Source organism: Lissotriton helveticus, chromosome 6 (genome assembly GCF_964261635.1).
Source record: "Lissotriton helveticus chromosome 6, aLisHel1.1, whole genome shotgun sequence".
NCBI classification, from domain to species: Eukaryota; Metazoa; Chordata; class Amphibia; order Caudata; family Salamandridae; genus Lissotriton; species Lissotriton helveticus.
Window position 1 is genome coordinate 229,290,083 of NC_136067.1, and position 17,084 is coordinate 229,307,166.

Below are 17,084 nucleotides of genomic sequence, written 5' to 3' on the forward strand. Positions count from 1 at the left end.
CGGTCGACCTGGCAAGAGCGGGCCCAGCATAAAGAAATGGCCCGGTCACTGGTTGACTCCACCACCGTAGTCCTCCACGACCTTGAAGATTCTAGAGGAGCCGCGGGAGTCTCCAACCCCCGATGGAGAATGACTGCCATGATCGCCCGTGGAGTGACGAAACTGTATCCGCGGGACGTCGGCGCTCCCATGCTGGCGCCAGCCTCACTTTGAATTACTAGAATCCTGCAGACCTCAGTTCCGGTGAAAGCACAGTGTGACCCGGTAGGAAAAATTGTTGCACCCCCTCCCCTTTTTCACTGATAGTTCAAACCACCGATCCTTTCCTTTGCCCTTTTAACGGAACTTTGGACTGCCTCCCCCTCTTTTACATTTTCTAGAGAAAACAAAACATTAACCACTACATTAGCATAGCAGTTGACACCAGAACTGTTTTCAAATTTAAAACCAACAACATCTTCAACAAAATCCTTTTTGTTTCTGCTGTGACCCTGCTACAGCACAGGCATTGTCCCCAGCAGTAATTCTGCGATGCCGGTAAGAATAGCTGTGGTGCCTACTGGACTCACTCACCCCCGCGGCGCCCCACGCCGTTATTTGCTGGGCGGCAACTTACTAGACATCACTTTCGTGCCATCTAGATTTCAGCGCGTTCTGCTGCCTTGGAACTATTCGCACAACAGACCGCTACTGACAAGAATATTTCATTATTGGTGCTGTCAATTTCAATAAATCTATTGGATAATTCAAAAGAAATTGCCACGGTCTCTTCGTTGTTTAAATGTTTTTACTGTTTTTGTTTTGTTGTATATATTTATATGTTATTAAAGTTTTATATTCCTACTACTTTGTTGGAGTGCTATATATTTTTAATGTGACACATAATTGTAAAAACTTTGATGTACCAAGAGTCATTCCTGGAATCTTCCGCTTCAGGCTCGGTCCCCTCCCCAATCACAATACAGGATGGTTTTCAGATAGTAGGAACACGTGTGGTGTGACGGATCTCATCGGGTGTGGGCCTTGATCTACTATAACTCCTTTGAAGAGGGGTGATTCTTTACAGCTGGGGCCATAAACTACATCTGCAGGGCTAGCTGATAGCCTGGACAATCGGACACAGAGGAAGAGGAGTGTCAGAGGGTGCGGTAGTGAATAGGGCGAAAGGGAGGTGTCGGGCGGGCACAGAGTGTGATTCTCAGGGAAGAGCAGCGCAGATGGGGGGAGGTTTATTGCCCATGCAGAAGACAGAGAGCGGGGGTGACCAGTGCCTGGGGAAGATGCTTGCGAGGGTGAGGAGCCATGCTACGAATCGACAGCGTGCAGAGAGTGGGTCTGGTCAAGGCATCTAAAATGGCTGCCGTGCACCACAAAAGTGTGGCATTTCAAAAAAGGCAAGATGGCGCAAACAATGTTTTTCAACACTTCCTCATTTCCTTCGAATCGAACGTTAACAGACGTTGGGGCATATTACCAAAGTTAAGCGATATTTATCGCTAACGATGCTTACCAACGAATTTTTTACCGCTAAGCATCGTCAGAAATTATCGAAGATAAACCTTGCTATTATCAAGGTTTATCGCAAATGCGATAACGGCCGCAATGCATGAATATCGCTAAAAACTCAGCGATATTCATGCATTACCGAGCTAATGCTCTTAGCCATGTTATCCACCTCCCATTGGATAACATGGCTAAGAACTGCTCAGGGCAGGTGTTACTTTTTGGAGATATTCGCGCTTAGTGCGAATATCTCCAAAAGGAGATAGATATCTTGCATGTTGTAATGCAAGTTATTGTGGTATATGGAACTCATACCATAATCTCTCAGGAAAGCAGAAACTGATCCTTTTGGGACCGCCTAAAAAGGCCTAGGGGGTGAGGAGTACTCTACTTTGCCCCCTTTTCACGTTCCGAACTATTTTATTTTACTCTCTTCTGTAATTACACAAAATAGCAGCGATAAGATGCATCGGAGACACACAGTGAGAGAAAGGAGGCCGGAGATGAAGAAGAGATGTCAAATACACATTGGAGATAATATAGTGGCAGAAGGGAAGTAAATATGAGTAAACTTACCATGTAACATAAAAATGTTGCGTGAAATAGAGTGTTTCCCTTGGCACAATTCATTTGTTAAGCCCACATATTAATTTTGAACACTTTGACATAAAAATGTTGCACTCTATACTATAAGTCTCATTGTATACTACAATCACTTCGCTACAACCTCATAAATTAAAAATAAAAATGAATAATGTCTCAAACAATTTTTGATTTCTAAATATAAATTTATTCTTCAGAATTTTCTAAATTTGAAAGAACTAGTAACATGTCCTCATCAGCAATGTCCTCATGAAAAGTCTGCAATGATGATTCTTGTAACTCTATGGTCTCCAAACATTCGATAAATTCGCCATCAAGAGATTGATCAAAAAAATCATTCAAGTCATCTCCTCCTTGTGACAATATTTCATTATTGGTGCTGTCAATTTCAATCAATGTAGTGGAATCATTCAAGTCATCTCCTCGTGACAATATTTCATTATTGGTGCTCTCAATTTCAATCAATGTAGTGGAATCATTCAAGTCATCTCCTCCTTGTGACAATATTTCATTATTGGTGCTGTCCATTTCAATCAATCTAATGGAATCATACAAGTCATCTCCTCCTTGTGACAATATTTCATTATTGGTGCTCTCAATTTCAATCAATGTAGTGGACAATTCAAAAGAAATTGCCACGGTCTCTTCATTGTGAGCCATTTTATTTTGAAATTGCTTGCTGTAAATTGCAGAAAAAAATAATCACTTTCATTTATCGTTTTTAGTAATACATAATATAAAACTAACTTTATCAAGTATTTAGTATAACAGAAGGACTGCAAATAAATAACAGAAAACATTTTTCAAATTATCTTCAAGTGTACAACATAGTTCCCCTTACAAATTAACAACTCACCTTTTTAAAAGTAGGAGAAGTGTTAGTACTGTGTAAATCAAACACCAGAAATTCACCACCAAAAATTCCTCACAAATGTACCTCAGACAGTAGTATCACAAAATGGCTGTGGTTTCCTCTCATTTGAAATATATACATAACCAATTAACTTTCATCACACACAAATACAAAACCAAACTAACATTTTAATTGGTTCTAAATTTCAACACTTTCAAATGTGTTTTCCCCATGCAATTTTCCATAGGACATTTACATACGTCTACAGCCTGAATGGCTGAACGGAATTACACCAAACTTGGCAAAATGGTACATCAAACCTAAGAGGTCAGGAAGGATCTACTATGCCCCCTTATGGTCATTTCCCCCTTCGCTTTGGCCTCCTCTTGTCTCTCAATCCTACCGAGAGACAAGATGGCGGCCGCTACGGACTGTTTGGAATGTTGACAGACGCCGGAGAACCAATCAGCTTCGCAAAGCTCCGTAACGCGAAAAGTACGCGAAGCGGAGCGCTGTTACAGATATATATCTTTTTTTGAACGTTAATTTCTCAAAATCCACTGGAGCACATATATTGAGACCTAGCAAAGGCACATCGGGCTACCAGTCCCTAATATTTTGCCAAGTTTCGTGCAAATCCATTCAGCCGTTCGATTATTATTATTTTTTTCTTTTTTTGCCCCTCGGGGCCCTTTTAAAACCTCCTACCTCGCTTTCCTCATGAGATTGCACACTGCACTTTAAAAATGGCTCCTGTGCAACACTCGTGTTGACACATTGATAAAGGGCTTGACCCGAAACGCGTCTGTGAGGAGCGCTTCAATAAAATTGGAAGAAACTGACTAAAACACACCGCGAGTGCTGCTTCTTCCCCGGCTGGTGGAGGAGATTTGGAGCAGTATTGATACACGGCGTACCACCGTGTTTGCGGCACCCACCGCCAGTGCCCCGTCGTCTTGGTACAGACTGGAGCTTGAAAATATATATATATATATATATATATATATATATATATATATATATATATATATATATATATATCTGAAGCATTTCACCCGTGCTGGCAAGCAGAAGCACTCATTTCGGTCTCTGGCTACTCCCCACTTGGCTTCTCTTGCTATACGGTTCCTACAAATTTAGTAGGGCCGTCCATTTGGAACAACGACATTTCATAATAGAGAGACAGTCTTCTTATATAATCAGTAAATGTTGGTTTGTTTGCCCTGCTCACAATACCACATTTCAACTCCTAACCTTACAGAGTTATAGATGCCGATGACCTCAAACGTGACTCTAAATTCCCGAGGAATTTGTGGAAACAGATCTAACCCTTTTGTTTGTCACTTATTTGTTTCAAAAGCGTCACAAAGAAAAGATACTATAATCCATTTTCAAATACACATCATTGTTACAAGCATTATTAGAATTGTGATAAACCCAAACAATTCAACCATAATTTCATAGGTTCATAGTGTTACTAAAATTACTTCAATCCATCACTAATCTCTATGCCGATAATGTCAGGCCTATTGGAATGTTCTAACCTCACATCTTAGTACTGTATGTCAGGAAGTGGGCCTCCGTGCATTAAAAATGCAGCCCCATCTGAATGTGTAGGCCTGCTCTTGCACTGTTATCTTCCTTCTCAGGATGAAAGTCGTGGACAGCGGAACGGCATCTCAGTTACAGCAGCATTCTATGAATATTTTGTCGGGTTGTGAACCTCTCACCAACTTCCGCATGGACGCTGTTTAAATACAATGGCAAGCTTACCACACTGTGCCAGTAGTGCAGGGAAAACGTGCAAACCACTATTAGTAAAGGATGCCAAGTTAAAAAGAAAAGCTAAAATGGAGACTAAATGAAAGTTACACAACCAGTGGTGGCTGCTGCCGACACGAAGTGGAGGGGCAGCACAGGGGGGGGGGGGGGGGGTGTGGACAAGAAAAACAAAAAAAAGTGTGCTTACCTTCCTGCTGCCAGCTCTACGATCCTCTTCTCCTGCTCCTCGTCTCGGTGCTTTTCTGCTCCAGGAAACGCAAACTGCAGTTTCCATGAGCACAGACTCTCGAGAAGCGCTGGGTTTGGCCTCAGCGTGTTTGTTTTCTGTACCAAAGGGGACTGGCAGCCTGCGCCTACTGTTCTCTCCACCCGGCAATGCAGCTCGGGTTGGGGAGATGTCAGTGCGCATGTCGGTTTGACTGTCCGGAGATGGCCGGCCAAACAAACATGCGCACTGACAGCAGTGCCCACCACTCCTGCTGCTGATGGTCCCCCCCCAGGACTGGGATGACTGCTGCGGTTTTCTAACCGGATCCTACAGGTTAAAACAAAATGATAAAGCAGTTTTAATTGCTTTATTGTCATTTTATTTTACATTTTCGGCTGCTGCTTCCAGCAGTGGTACAAAAGGGGGTGGGGCTCCTCTGCCATAACGGAGGATCCGCCCTTGTACACAACACTCTGCTGCTATATCTGAGCAGGTTACCAAAGTCATGGGCTGCCCTTCATAAAAGTCTCGGTTTCGAAGGAAAGCTGCATGCCACTAACCCCCACGTGCTCCATAGGAAAGTTCTGTAGAAACCAATGGCTCTAGCGAGGCGCCAGTTACGGCTATATAATACTGTTATATATAGGCCATATTTACACCACTGCCACTAGCATGCAAGTCAAAATGCAAGGGGATTAAGACTCCTTAACCACTTTGTCCTTGGGGTCGTACGCATATCCAGGGAAGAGCTGGTTAATCAGGGTAGTTTTGAAACCAGAAACAGGTTGGAATTACACACTTACAAAGCAAGCGTAGAATATATATCCAACTTAAGAACTATCCAGATCTTCTTGTAACATGACAAGATTGCCATGCGTTTACACTTTTTGTATTGTAGCCCACCAGTCCCCTGGTGCCTAAGGTGCATGAATGCGCTTTGCTAATTCTCACTGATTTTATTGCATTGAGCTTGTGTGTATAACAATGTACTGCTCATGTTCCATATATTATGAAACAGTCTGCTTCTCATTTATACTTAGTAAAGGGTGTAGTAGGCCTAGTGTTTGCTTACATTGACATAAAACTGTAAAAATTACCACACAAGTCTTTACACACTACATTATACATTATGGTGATACCTTTTCATGGTGCTTCTGGAAAACGCTACAATCGTCTATCTTCAGCTCTCCGAGACAGAAGCCACACATGCTTGCATCCAGGGATCTTGTTCCTCCTCCAAGAACAGTGGTTGATATCAAACTGAGCCTTCATAGCCAGGGCTTGGCCTTGCAAGTAGAGAGCTCTGTCTCTTTATCAAATAAGTGTGAAATGACACATTCCACCTCTCAGAATGGCAGAGTGCTTTAGATGCGGATTCTTAGCAGTACCCAGTAGAAAAGGGAATTCTTCAGAATACCATGTTATCTCTTTTCATAATATTTATTTTCTCTTTATAGTCTGATGGCCCTCCAGTCACACTTTTAGAAATCAGAACCGATGAAGACTTGAGGGTCCTGGAGCACATTGGACACTAGAAGCACAGCAGATTTAGTCTGCTCAAGGCATGATTTTTTTTCTGTGTGACCCAAAATAGAAAATGTATGTGGGGTGGGTAGAGTATTTGCTGCCGACAGTGACAATCCACATGGCTCCTTATTAAAATGTGCAACGGCTTTCACAGCTCCCTGCCTAGCAGCCTCCTACCTCCGATTTAGTTTTACCCTCAACATGAACGTTTCCATGGCTTTCAAGTATGGCCACAGGGTGGAAAAAAAAAAATATATATATATATATATACGCATGCTGGTAGGGCAAACATGTTAATAGATCAGAGCCCCATCTACCACACCAGACATGGTGATGAAATTATCCAACACATTTATAAAAACGTGTGCAATATGGTTAGCACTGACCAGATGCAACCCCTTTTATTCCAACCTTAAACAAAATAGCTTCTGCCTGAAGGGTACCAGGGGTGACAGGTCCATGGCAGGTAGTTCAGTCAGTTAGCTAACTGGGTTTCAGGCATCAGTAAATCACATGGCTCTGGCAGAAGGAACTGAGTTTCCAACAATCAGAAAGGCAGCCAAGGGAGCCAAGCTTTCAAAGGAGTCTCAGAAACAGTTCCGCCATTAGGCCCGAAGAGACCACGGAGTGCCTACTGCAGGCCCTGAGAGCTACATCCACTGAGTGCCCACTACGAGCCTGAGTGCCTACTGCAGGCCCTGAGAGCTGAATCCACTGAGAGCCGCTGCAGGCCCTGAGAGCTAAATCCACTGAGTGCCTACTGCAGGCCTTGAGAGCAGAGTCCACTGGGTGCCTACTGCGGTCCCCGAGAGCTAAATACACTGAGTACCTACTGCAGGCCCTGAGAGCAGAGACCACTGAGTGCCTACTGCGGGCCCTGATAGCGGAGTCCACTGAGTGCCTATTGCAGGCCCTGAGAGCTGAATCCACTGAGTGCCTACTGCGGGCCCTGAGAGCTGAACTCACTGAGTGCCTTCTGCGGGCCCTGAGAGCTGAATCCACTGAGTGCCTACTGCGGGCCCTGAGAGCTGAACTCACTGAGTGCCTTCTGCGGGCCCTGAGAGCTGAACCCACTGAGTGCCTACTGCAGGCCCGGAGAGCTGAACCCACTGAGTGCCTACTGCAGGCCCGGAGAGCTGAACCCACTGAGTGCCTACTGCGGGCCCGGAGAGCTGAACCCACTGAGTGCCTACTGCAGGCCCGGCGAGCTGAATCCACTGAGTGCCTACTGCAGGCCCGGAGAGCTGAACCCACTGAGTGCCTACTGCAGGCCCGGCGAGCTGAACCCACTGAGTGCCTACTGCAGGCCCGGAGAGCTGAACCCACTGAGTGCCTACAGCGGGCCCGGAGAGCTGAACCCACTGAGTGCCTACTGCGGGCCCTGAGAGCTGAATCCACTGAGTGCCTTCTGCGGGCCCTGAGAGCTGAATCCACTGAGTGCCTTCTGCGGGCCCTGAGAGCTGAATCCACTGAGTGCCTTCTCCGGGCCCTGAGAGCTGAATCCACTGAGTGCCTTCTTCGGGCCCTGAGAGCTGAATCCACTGAGTGCCTTCTTCGGGCCCTGAGAGCTGAATCCACTGAGGGCCTTCTGCGGGCCCTGAGAGCTGAAATCACTGAGTGCCTTCTGCGGGCCCTGAGAGCTGAAATCACTGAGTGCCTTCTGCGGGCCCTGAGAGCTGAAATCACTGAGTGCCTTCTGCGGGCCCTGAGAGCTGAAATCACTGAGTGCCTACTGCGGGCCCTGACAGCAGAGACCACGGAGTGCTTAATGGAGAAGTTCATCCTAATCACGGACAGGACATGTAATAAAGGTTTCAAATTTACATTAAATAAAGGTTTCAAGTGTTAAGATTCGGAAGGGTGGTTTCCAGATTATCTTATTTTTATCTGAAATACTTGAATTCCACAATGGGCCTTTCTAATTAATACAAGATAAAATAACTTCTCTGGTTTCCGTTTGTTTTTTTGTCACTAGATATCGTTAGCTAGCGTTCACTAGATATCCAATTATAACAAAACGTGAGCATTACGAATAAAACATGAAATAACAGGGAAACAACCGTTGCTTGTGTTATCTGGCAAATTAAAATGACCCAGGATAACAGACCACCAAAAATTCTTAACTGTGAATAGGTGATAGATAGGGGTTATTCCAAAAACATTTTCAATGACATTGTTTAATAGCAAGAACAATATTTGTGTATACAATTAGGTATATTCCCACACATTTTTTTCATATACATTTCAAAAGCATGAAGACATGATCATTTTCTAGATCAGATGATATGCTCATAGTTAATCGGCACCTTACACAAATAAGCAAACATATCTTACTATAGGTGATCCTGTTACAGTAATTCAATACACTTAGACACTTACCTGTGTTCAACTGCAGCAATCACAAAACCTTGAGATGCTATCTCGATGCAAATAGCAGAATAAAGCGTCCTGAGAAAAAAAGAAAAGGAAAATCCTATTTACAAAATAATCCACAAAATGTATTAGTTTCTACATTACAAAACACAGAGTAGTCACCCTAATTCAAAGAAAAGGGACAGAGTGTCTATGTACAAACAATAAAAAGGTTCCCTTTTCGCCTGAGATATTAGTTATTAATAGAGATTATTTTTAAAAAACGGTAGTAGTCAGGACCCAACTATTAACCAAGGGCCACTAATGTAAAAGTTCCTAAGAATTAAAGGCCAGATGTACGACCACTCTAAATTGCGACTCTCAATTTGCGCTCGATAGCAAGTCGCAATTTAGAATGTACAACAGTATCAAAGACACTGTTAGCGATTCCCAATGGGGTCGCAAAATGTGAGGCTCATGAATATTAAACAACCACGCGCAATTTGCGACCCCCTTGAGAATGGCTGGCCCTCCCAGGGATGGTGACCTGCTGGGCTCAGCAGACCTCCATGTCTGCGACTGCTTTTCAATAAAGGAAAACGAGATGCATTTAAAAAATTTTTTTTTTTTTTTTTTTTTTTTTTTAAATACAAAATTACACGTTTTTGTTTAATTTTTTAAGGGTAGGTAGAGATCCCTGGGACCACTGCCTCCCCTTAAAAAATATTTTTGGAGCCAGTCACGAAAGGGAAGGGGTCCCTCGGGGAACCCTTCCCATTTGCAACTCCATTACCACCCTCTTGAAGAAAGTGGTAATTTGAGAGTGCGGTCGCAAAACATTGGTACATGGCTTTGCGGTCGATATTAGGAAGGGAACGCCCCTTCCTAATAGTTAGTCGCTAAACATTTTGTATGTCGCAATTTATTTGTGACTCGCAAAATAGTGATTGTACATTAGCCACAGGTTTTTAGCATGCGCAAACGGGTCGCAAACCCGTTTGCGCATGCTAAATATCATCATATATCTGGCCCTTAAGAGACCAATTTTTCTTAGTAATCATGAAACACATGCAAACATGAATAAAAATATTCTCATTCAAAACCCCGAAAAGCCATCCCAATAGAACAGTTATGTATATTAATTTATATATGCAATTTTTTTTAACCACAGTTAAAAAAAATAGGTAGCAAAAAAAAAATGTATACATCACAATTTTATTCGATAAAAATAGCAGATTACATAAAGTGCTTGTGCAAGTGATTTGGATTTTATATACAGAATAAATATTCAAAGTCACCTAATACATAGATTATCCTATCCTTCAAATCATAGTTAAAACAAATAGCAGTCAATATTACAAAACAATTCACATATTGAACAAGCATTTGCAATGCAATAGGTCTCGCATTAGGAAAGTTTGAGCTATTTGTATTGTAAATGACAAATTTATTATTTATGTGTTGGTTTTGAAAATCGCGAAATTAATAGCTTTGTCATTCACAATGCCAATAGTTTTTACTTTCGCAAATGGAACACCTATAGCATTTGTAATGCAATATGTGTTATATTTATGTGTCTTAGATGTATTGATATTACAAACAATGGCTTTTAATTTTTTTAATAATTAATACTTAAATAAAAGTTATTGTAATTTATAATGGCAATAGCTTAAACTTTTGTAAATAACTTTTGTGAAGATTATGTTCAGTGTATTTTATTGTGATGAAAATTCAAGAACAGAAGTTAAATATTAACATCTTTTTGTGACATTTGTAATAAAGCTTGAAACATTAAGAGAACATATTTGAACTAGTTGTTGTTGAATGGTTGCACAGATTGATGCTGTGGTGGCGCTGAGTGATGTTGTGGTTGCGACGAGTGATGCTGTGGCTTTCAGTGATGCTGTGGTAGCGCATAGTGACGTTGTGGTGCCCCTGAGTGATGCTGTGGTGGTGTTGAGGGATGCTGTGGTGATGCGATAGAATGTAATTATGTGGCGTGTAACTATGTGGCACTGAGTGGTATTTGGAGTGTATGTTGCAATGAGTGCAGTGTAATTATGTGGCGTGTAATTATGTGGCACTGAGTGGTATTTAGAGTGTATGTTGCGTTGAGGGCAGTGTAAATATGTAGCATATACTTATGTGGCCCTGAGTGGTATTTGGAGTGTATGTTGCGTTGAACGCAGTGTAATTATGTAGCATATAATTATGTGGCACTAAGTGGTATTGTGTGGAGTGTATGTTGCATTGAGTGCATTGTATTTATGTAGCATATAATTATGTGGCACTGAGTGGAAGTGTGTGTTGCATTCAGTAGAATGTAATTATGTGGTGTGTAATTATGTGGCACTGAGTGGTATTTGGAGTGTATGTTGCATTTAGTGCATTGTAATTATGTGGCCTGTAACTATGTGGCACTGAGTGGTATTTGGAGTGAATGTTGCATGTAGGGCAGTGTAATTATGTGGCACTGAATGGTATTTGGAGTGTATGTTGCATTGAGTGCAGTGTAATTATGTGGCACTGAGTGGTATTTGGAGTGTATGTTGCGTTGAGCGCAGTGTAATTTTGTAGCATATAATTATGTGGTACTGAGTGGTATTATGAGGAGTGTATGTTGTATTTAGTAGAGTGTAATTATGCTCATTTGAGGTCCAAATTTGTAGTACCACTGCGCAAGGGTTTCAATTTTACTCAAGCTAGATTGGCATATTATTTTTGTAATTTGCATTCTCACAGAGCATATTTGCTTTTCTATGGCCTGTTTCTTGAGGGAGGCTGTCAAGTTAAGTCATTTCATATAGTCTGCATATGTCCAGTTTTAGATTTTTTTTATGTGGTGCTAACAAGTTATGGCTTCGGACAATTTGAGATGTTTCTAAATTAATTTGTTGTGTATATTTATTGCGCCTGTATGTTTTTAGGTCTCGGCATCGAGACCTATTGCTATCAAGTTGCCTGTCAAGGGACACAGCCTGGTGCACGAGCAGCCTGGGGTCTGGTGCACGAGCCGCCTGGGGTCTGTGGACGCGCTTATGCCGGCCGGCCGAAGGCGCGCACACACACACACACGCGCGCGCACACACACACACACGCAGACACACACACACACACACACACAAACACACGCACGCACACAAACACGTACCAAGCCCCCCAAGCCCTACTTACCGCATCAGCGGCCTCAGCCGCCACTCCCGACTTCTGCTGCCACCTGCCGCGACTTCTGCTGCCACCTGCCGCCACCACTCCCGCCTCACGAGAAGCCGTGAGCGTGCACATCCCGAAACCGGAAGTTCGGGGGTGTGCACGCTCACGGCTAGTTTAGGTCTTGGCATGCGTAGACTGAGTAGGCCGCGGGAGTTCAGATTTCACTGAACCTGGTTGCAGCCCGTCTCCGTCCTCATGGTTACATTTTCTCTGGCTTGCTTGCGTTTGTCAGATTTAAAAGTTCCACCAGAGCTCGGCACGGCAAGGCACGGCCAGCAGCAGCTTCCCTCTGAGGGCGGCGGGGAGCGCACCAGTTACTCAGTCTGCCTCCCTCTCCCTTGGACCCTCGCGCCGGGCACGTTAATGCATATCTGCTTAATGTTCAGTGTTTTCTGCAGGCTGAGGAGGCCGCCGCGCAGTGCCTTCGCTTCTATGGGAAGGTAGGTGGCTTCCATGGTGGACTGAGAGGGGGGATCTGAACACGCCGGGGTAACGTGGAGGCAATGCAGCCACAAGGCGCATGTTCACGGGAACTAGAAAAACACGTGCATCTTATTCTTGACACCAAGTTGCACGAATGTTTGACGCTCCATTGCTTGCACGTGTGCAAATTAAATAGGCAGCCTCTGATTTCCTAACAATGCGCTTTCCCGGAATTGGTGCTTGTAACTGCGACTTAGGCTGCGAGCGCAGGGGATAGCGCGCGCGAGAAGTGTGTGGGGGGTGGAGGGGAGAAATGTCACAGACTCGCAGAGGAAGGAATGCAGCGCGGGGCTTGTCCGGAGCTGCCCGAGATGAGCGTTTATTTGTAAAATAGGAAGGTAATCCGCCGCCTAAGATAGAGCCATGGTGCCCACGGTAGGTGTTTTGGCTTGATTTGAACGTAACTTTGTTTTCGACTGGTAGTTGTGCAGACCGGCCTTGGTTCCCTGGCTTGTTTACCTAGCTGGTTTTGGGTTGCCTCCGTGTTTTCACGAGTGGTGAATGGTCTGGAAAGGGGATAGCTGTGGGGGAGTGCAGCTGAAAGAAAGAAATGCCTTTTTTTCCCCTCTTGGACTCTGTACTCGGGTATTTGAATTTCAAGGCAGGAAATGCTGTGGGGGTTGGGGGATTATTGGAATACGCACATTCTGCAGCGACATCTCTTTGGGGTAGATTATCCTTTGCCTGGTGTTGTTATTTGCATGTAAATTAATCCAGGTCCCCTCACCTCTGTAGTGAGGTAGCTGAAGGGCGTTTTTGACATGAACCTGTCCCGTTGCTTCTAGACTCTCTCCTTTAATAGCTCTTTTAATTATGTTTTTTCTGTACTTATACCGAGTTGCGTATACATGAATCTGCTCTTCTCAGCAGCATCCTTCTTTATAGGCTTTATACTTTATTTTCAGCATTTAATGCAGCGTTCAATCCCCATTAACTCTCCTGAGGTGTATTTGTTTGTTAATGATGTCTGTATGATCTTAAAGAAGTTCAAATAACATGTTGTGCAAAAGCCATAAGTATGAACAGATATAACACTAGTCTCGCTCACTGGGGCCAGTTTCATACCTTACAATAGCTTTTTTGCCGCCGCCATGGTCCTGAGGACTTTGAAGGAGTTTTGCATTGTTCTGTTAAAATTTGACGTTTGGACTAACAGCCTGTAACCTTCCTCCTGTGTACCTCTGAGCCTTGAGATCACATTACAGTTCCTGGAGCATGCTGCTTTCAAAAATCAGCCGGTGGAAGTGAGGGTGATGACATTGAAATATTGTTCCAACTTGAAATGTCCTCCAAAGTACATTCTACCTTATGATTATTATTTAGATTCATAGCTGTATTCAATCAATTTTAAGTCCTTTTTCTATTAAAAACGAGGACTGGATTCTTTATAATGTCTCACTGTACTAATACACCTATTCTCAGGATCTAGGTTCCAATTTGTGGTCACAGATTCAGTTCTTAGTTGGTCTGCTCATCCTGTCATCTTTCCAATGTTGATAATCTGACCATGAAAGTGGGGGAGTGGATTGGAGAGGCAAAGCCTCGAGAGGGTCATGATGTCCCTCCCTTCCCTGAACTGTGGTAGTGAATAACGCTCTACACCTAGGGCCACTGCAAATATAGTTTTTGCCGTGACATTTTTAGGTCTCAGCTAGCGTAGGCTGGCTCTGTGTGTGTGTGTGTGTGGCTCTGTGTGTGTGTGTCTTTGTGTGTGTCTGGGTGTGTGTGTCTGGGTGTGTGTGTCTGGGTGGGTGTGTGTGTGTGTGTGTGTGTGTGTCTGGGTGTGTGTGTCTGGGTGTGTGTGTCTGTGTATGTGTGTGTGTCTGTGTATGTGTGTGTGTGTGACTGTGTGTGTCTCTGTGTGTGTGTATGTGGCTCTGAGTGTGTGTGGCTCTGGGTGTATGTGTGGCTCTGGGTGTATGTGTGGCTCTGGGTGTATGTGTGGCTCTGAGTGTGTGTGTGTGGCTGTGTGTGTGTATCGGGCTGTGTGTGTGTGTTGGGCTCTGTGTGTGTCTGTCTGTGTGTGTGTGTGGCTGTCTGCGTGTGTGTGTGTGGCTCTGTCTGTGTGTGTGGCTCTGTGTGGGTGGGTGCGTGTGGCTCTGTGTGTGGCTCTGTCTGTGTGTGTGTGGGTGCAAATGCAATAGGTCTCGCATTTGCGAGAGATTAAGCTATTGGCATTGTAAATGACAATGCCATTTATTTATATGTTTTAAAAATAAAAATAATGTCATGAGCAATGCCAATAGCTCTAACTTTAACAAAGACGAGACCATTGCATTGTAAATGCTTGTCTTTTCCTGTAAACAAAATAAAAAGGATTTTGACTTTGAAATTTGTTACATTAACTCACTGCTACCCAGACCCCAAAAATATGTCCTTGTACGGAGTGTCAATTTTTAGAATGTTGCAGTCGTGACCATGGTTAGTTTGATGGCTACATTCTGACTGCCGCAGTAATTCTTAAACCATGTGCAAACAATCAAATTATGCTTAGGCCCGGACTTTTGTGGACCTTGATTTCTTCCAGGCAATACTTGTGGATACTCACTCTAAGGCCTGCGGGGCGCTTGCAGCCCTCCTGATCTTTACATCCGGCCACATGGCAAACAGCAGCACTCGGCTGACTGAGCACTAACATTTAAAAACATGTTAAATATTCAAGCATTTTACACATTAATTGAAGTAAAGAAGCATTTGAGGTATCCTGCACCACTTATCTTTACTTACAGCTCCATGTTTGAATACATCTTGCAACAGCCATGTAAAAATATGCTAAATTCGCTTCTAAATTAAAATAAAGTGTACTGCTTTGAAATATGGAAGCGTTTCACCTTGGTACATCACATCACATCATTGCATTGAGAGTCTTATATTTAAAAGTTATAGTTTTGAAACATGAACTTCGAGACGTAATGCCTACCCCCTCACGCCACCCCCCCACCCCCATCGTCCACATGACAGAGCCATTTGTGAACCAAGTGGCAAGTCAGGTGTCAAGTGTTGTTGTTATACTGGAACACCATTATAGAGTATTCAATCAAACACAATAGAGGGTTTTGTACAGTGCACAATCTAAATCCATTTATTTGTAGGTGCTCTCATATGTACAGATAAAGGAGATAAAGTGAAATAAAAATAAAATTGCCATGGATCACACAATTTTGGCAAGCAGAGAAACCAGGTATTCTGGTTTCACGTTGTGAAATTCAGCCATTAGGTGAGTATCTCTTTCCCTCTCTTGCTTTACATCAAAAATCCATGCTTTGTCTTTAAATCTTAGTGAATGATATTAGAGCAGGAGTTGCAGACAGAAGGCACAAAGGATTGGCTCGATTTGGGCTCCAAGAGAACCTCGACCGGAGCCACAGCCAGGATCTGGTTCGAGCCTTCGGTGGCTCGCCCACGTCCATCACGGAAAAGCAATTAGCAATTAAGGGGGAAAGGCACAGGACGGACATGATTTGACCCTAAACAATTTGGTGAAGCAGGTTTAAAACTGTTCCCCTACACCACATTTTAGGAAGTTTAGGTTTATCTCCTCCATGGGTAAAATCAAATGATTGTTTGGTTACAGTCCTGTTTTCTTATCACGTACTCACTATCGGAGTTTAGTTTGATTTACAATCTTATGAACTTAAAAAAAAAAAAAAGAAGAAGAAGAAGAGTAGAACTATATATTCAAAAAGGGATTGCCTAGGGGGCCCACCATTTGCCACAATGGTAGGTCAGGATTAATAAAAGCCATGCTTTCTGGTTGCAGAGTTTTCATCTTGCTCATTACACAAAAACTAGGGTGCGAATGATTCTGATGGTGAGACTCCAGGACTACTCTCACCAAAGAAATGCACCAGTTGTGAAACCTGCCCAGACTTTAAACACGCACAGCCAGCAGATTTTGACAACGCAGTAAAGCCAGAATTAAACGTCAAATCTGCTACTGCCATGGATAAACCTTTCCTATGTTTAGTGGCGGAGGGGGAGTGTATGTATCTTCCCACCTCTGAATTGTACACCTTGTTGGTGGAGGAGTCGGTTTTTGTTGAGGATTGGTTTATAGTACTCACTACATTAACTAAGCCGGTTTCTACACATTGCTGTTTGAAGATAAACGACTAAATGCATAAGAAGTTTATGAGGCCTAAAATTATATTTCATTACAGTTCAATAATCTAGGTATCCCTTTGTACACTTGGATCTCCAAAGCGATTGCAAGCAGAGAAGGATATTCCAGGGCGCAGTAGAGGGATAGCAAATCCTACAGTACTATCAATTCTCTCTTGCAGAGACAGACTAGGGCCTTCATTTATAGGGCAGTATGAAACGAAACCCTCAAAATAACGCCATAACTCACAATCCATAACATGTTCATGCTTCCGTGGCCACATCCATCTTACAAGCACCCTGCTGGCATGAAGGCTGTTACACCCTGAACGGGGTCTCGAGTAGTAGCCACACGAACGCTGCCATAATCAAGGAGGACAGCCCGTCGTCCCCCGCCTCCTCGGGAATCGCACATGGTACAGGTTGATTTAAACACATACCTGCAGGTCTAGAACAGTC

The 17,084-nt window shown here is 43.5% G+C and overlaps 1 protein-coding gene across 3 annotated transcripts in view; it reads right to left on the reverse strand.

Moving 5' to 3' along the window:
• Positions 1-17,084, reverse strand: part of PLA2G7 (phospholipase A2 group VII) — a 324,365-nt gene that overhangs the window by 95,149 nt on the left and 212,132 nt on the right. For all 3 annotated transcript variants that reach the window (XM_078647671.1, XM_078647670.1, XM_078647672.1), the window contains exon 5: positions 8,856-8,924. In XM_078647671.1, coding sequence (XP_078503797.1) covers positions 8,856-8,924 — 69 coding nt within the window. The remainder of the gene's footprint in view (positions 1-8,855; positions 8,925-17,084) is intronic.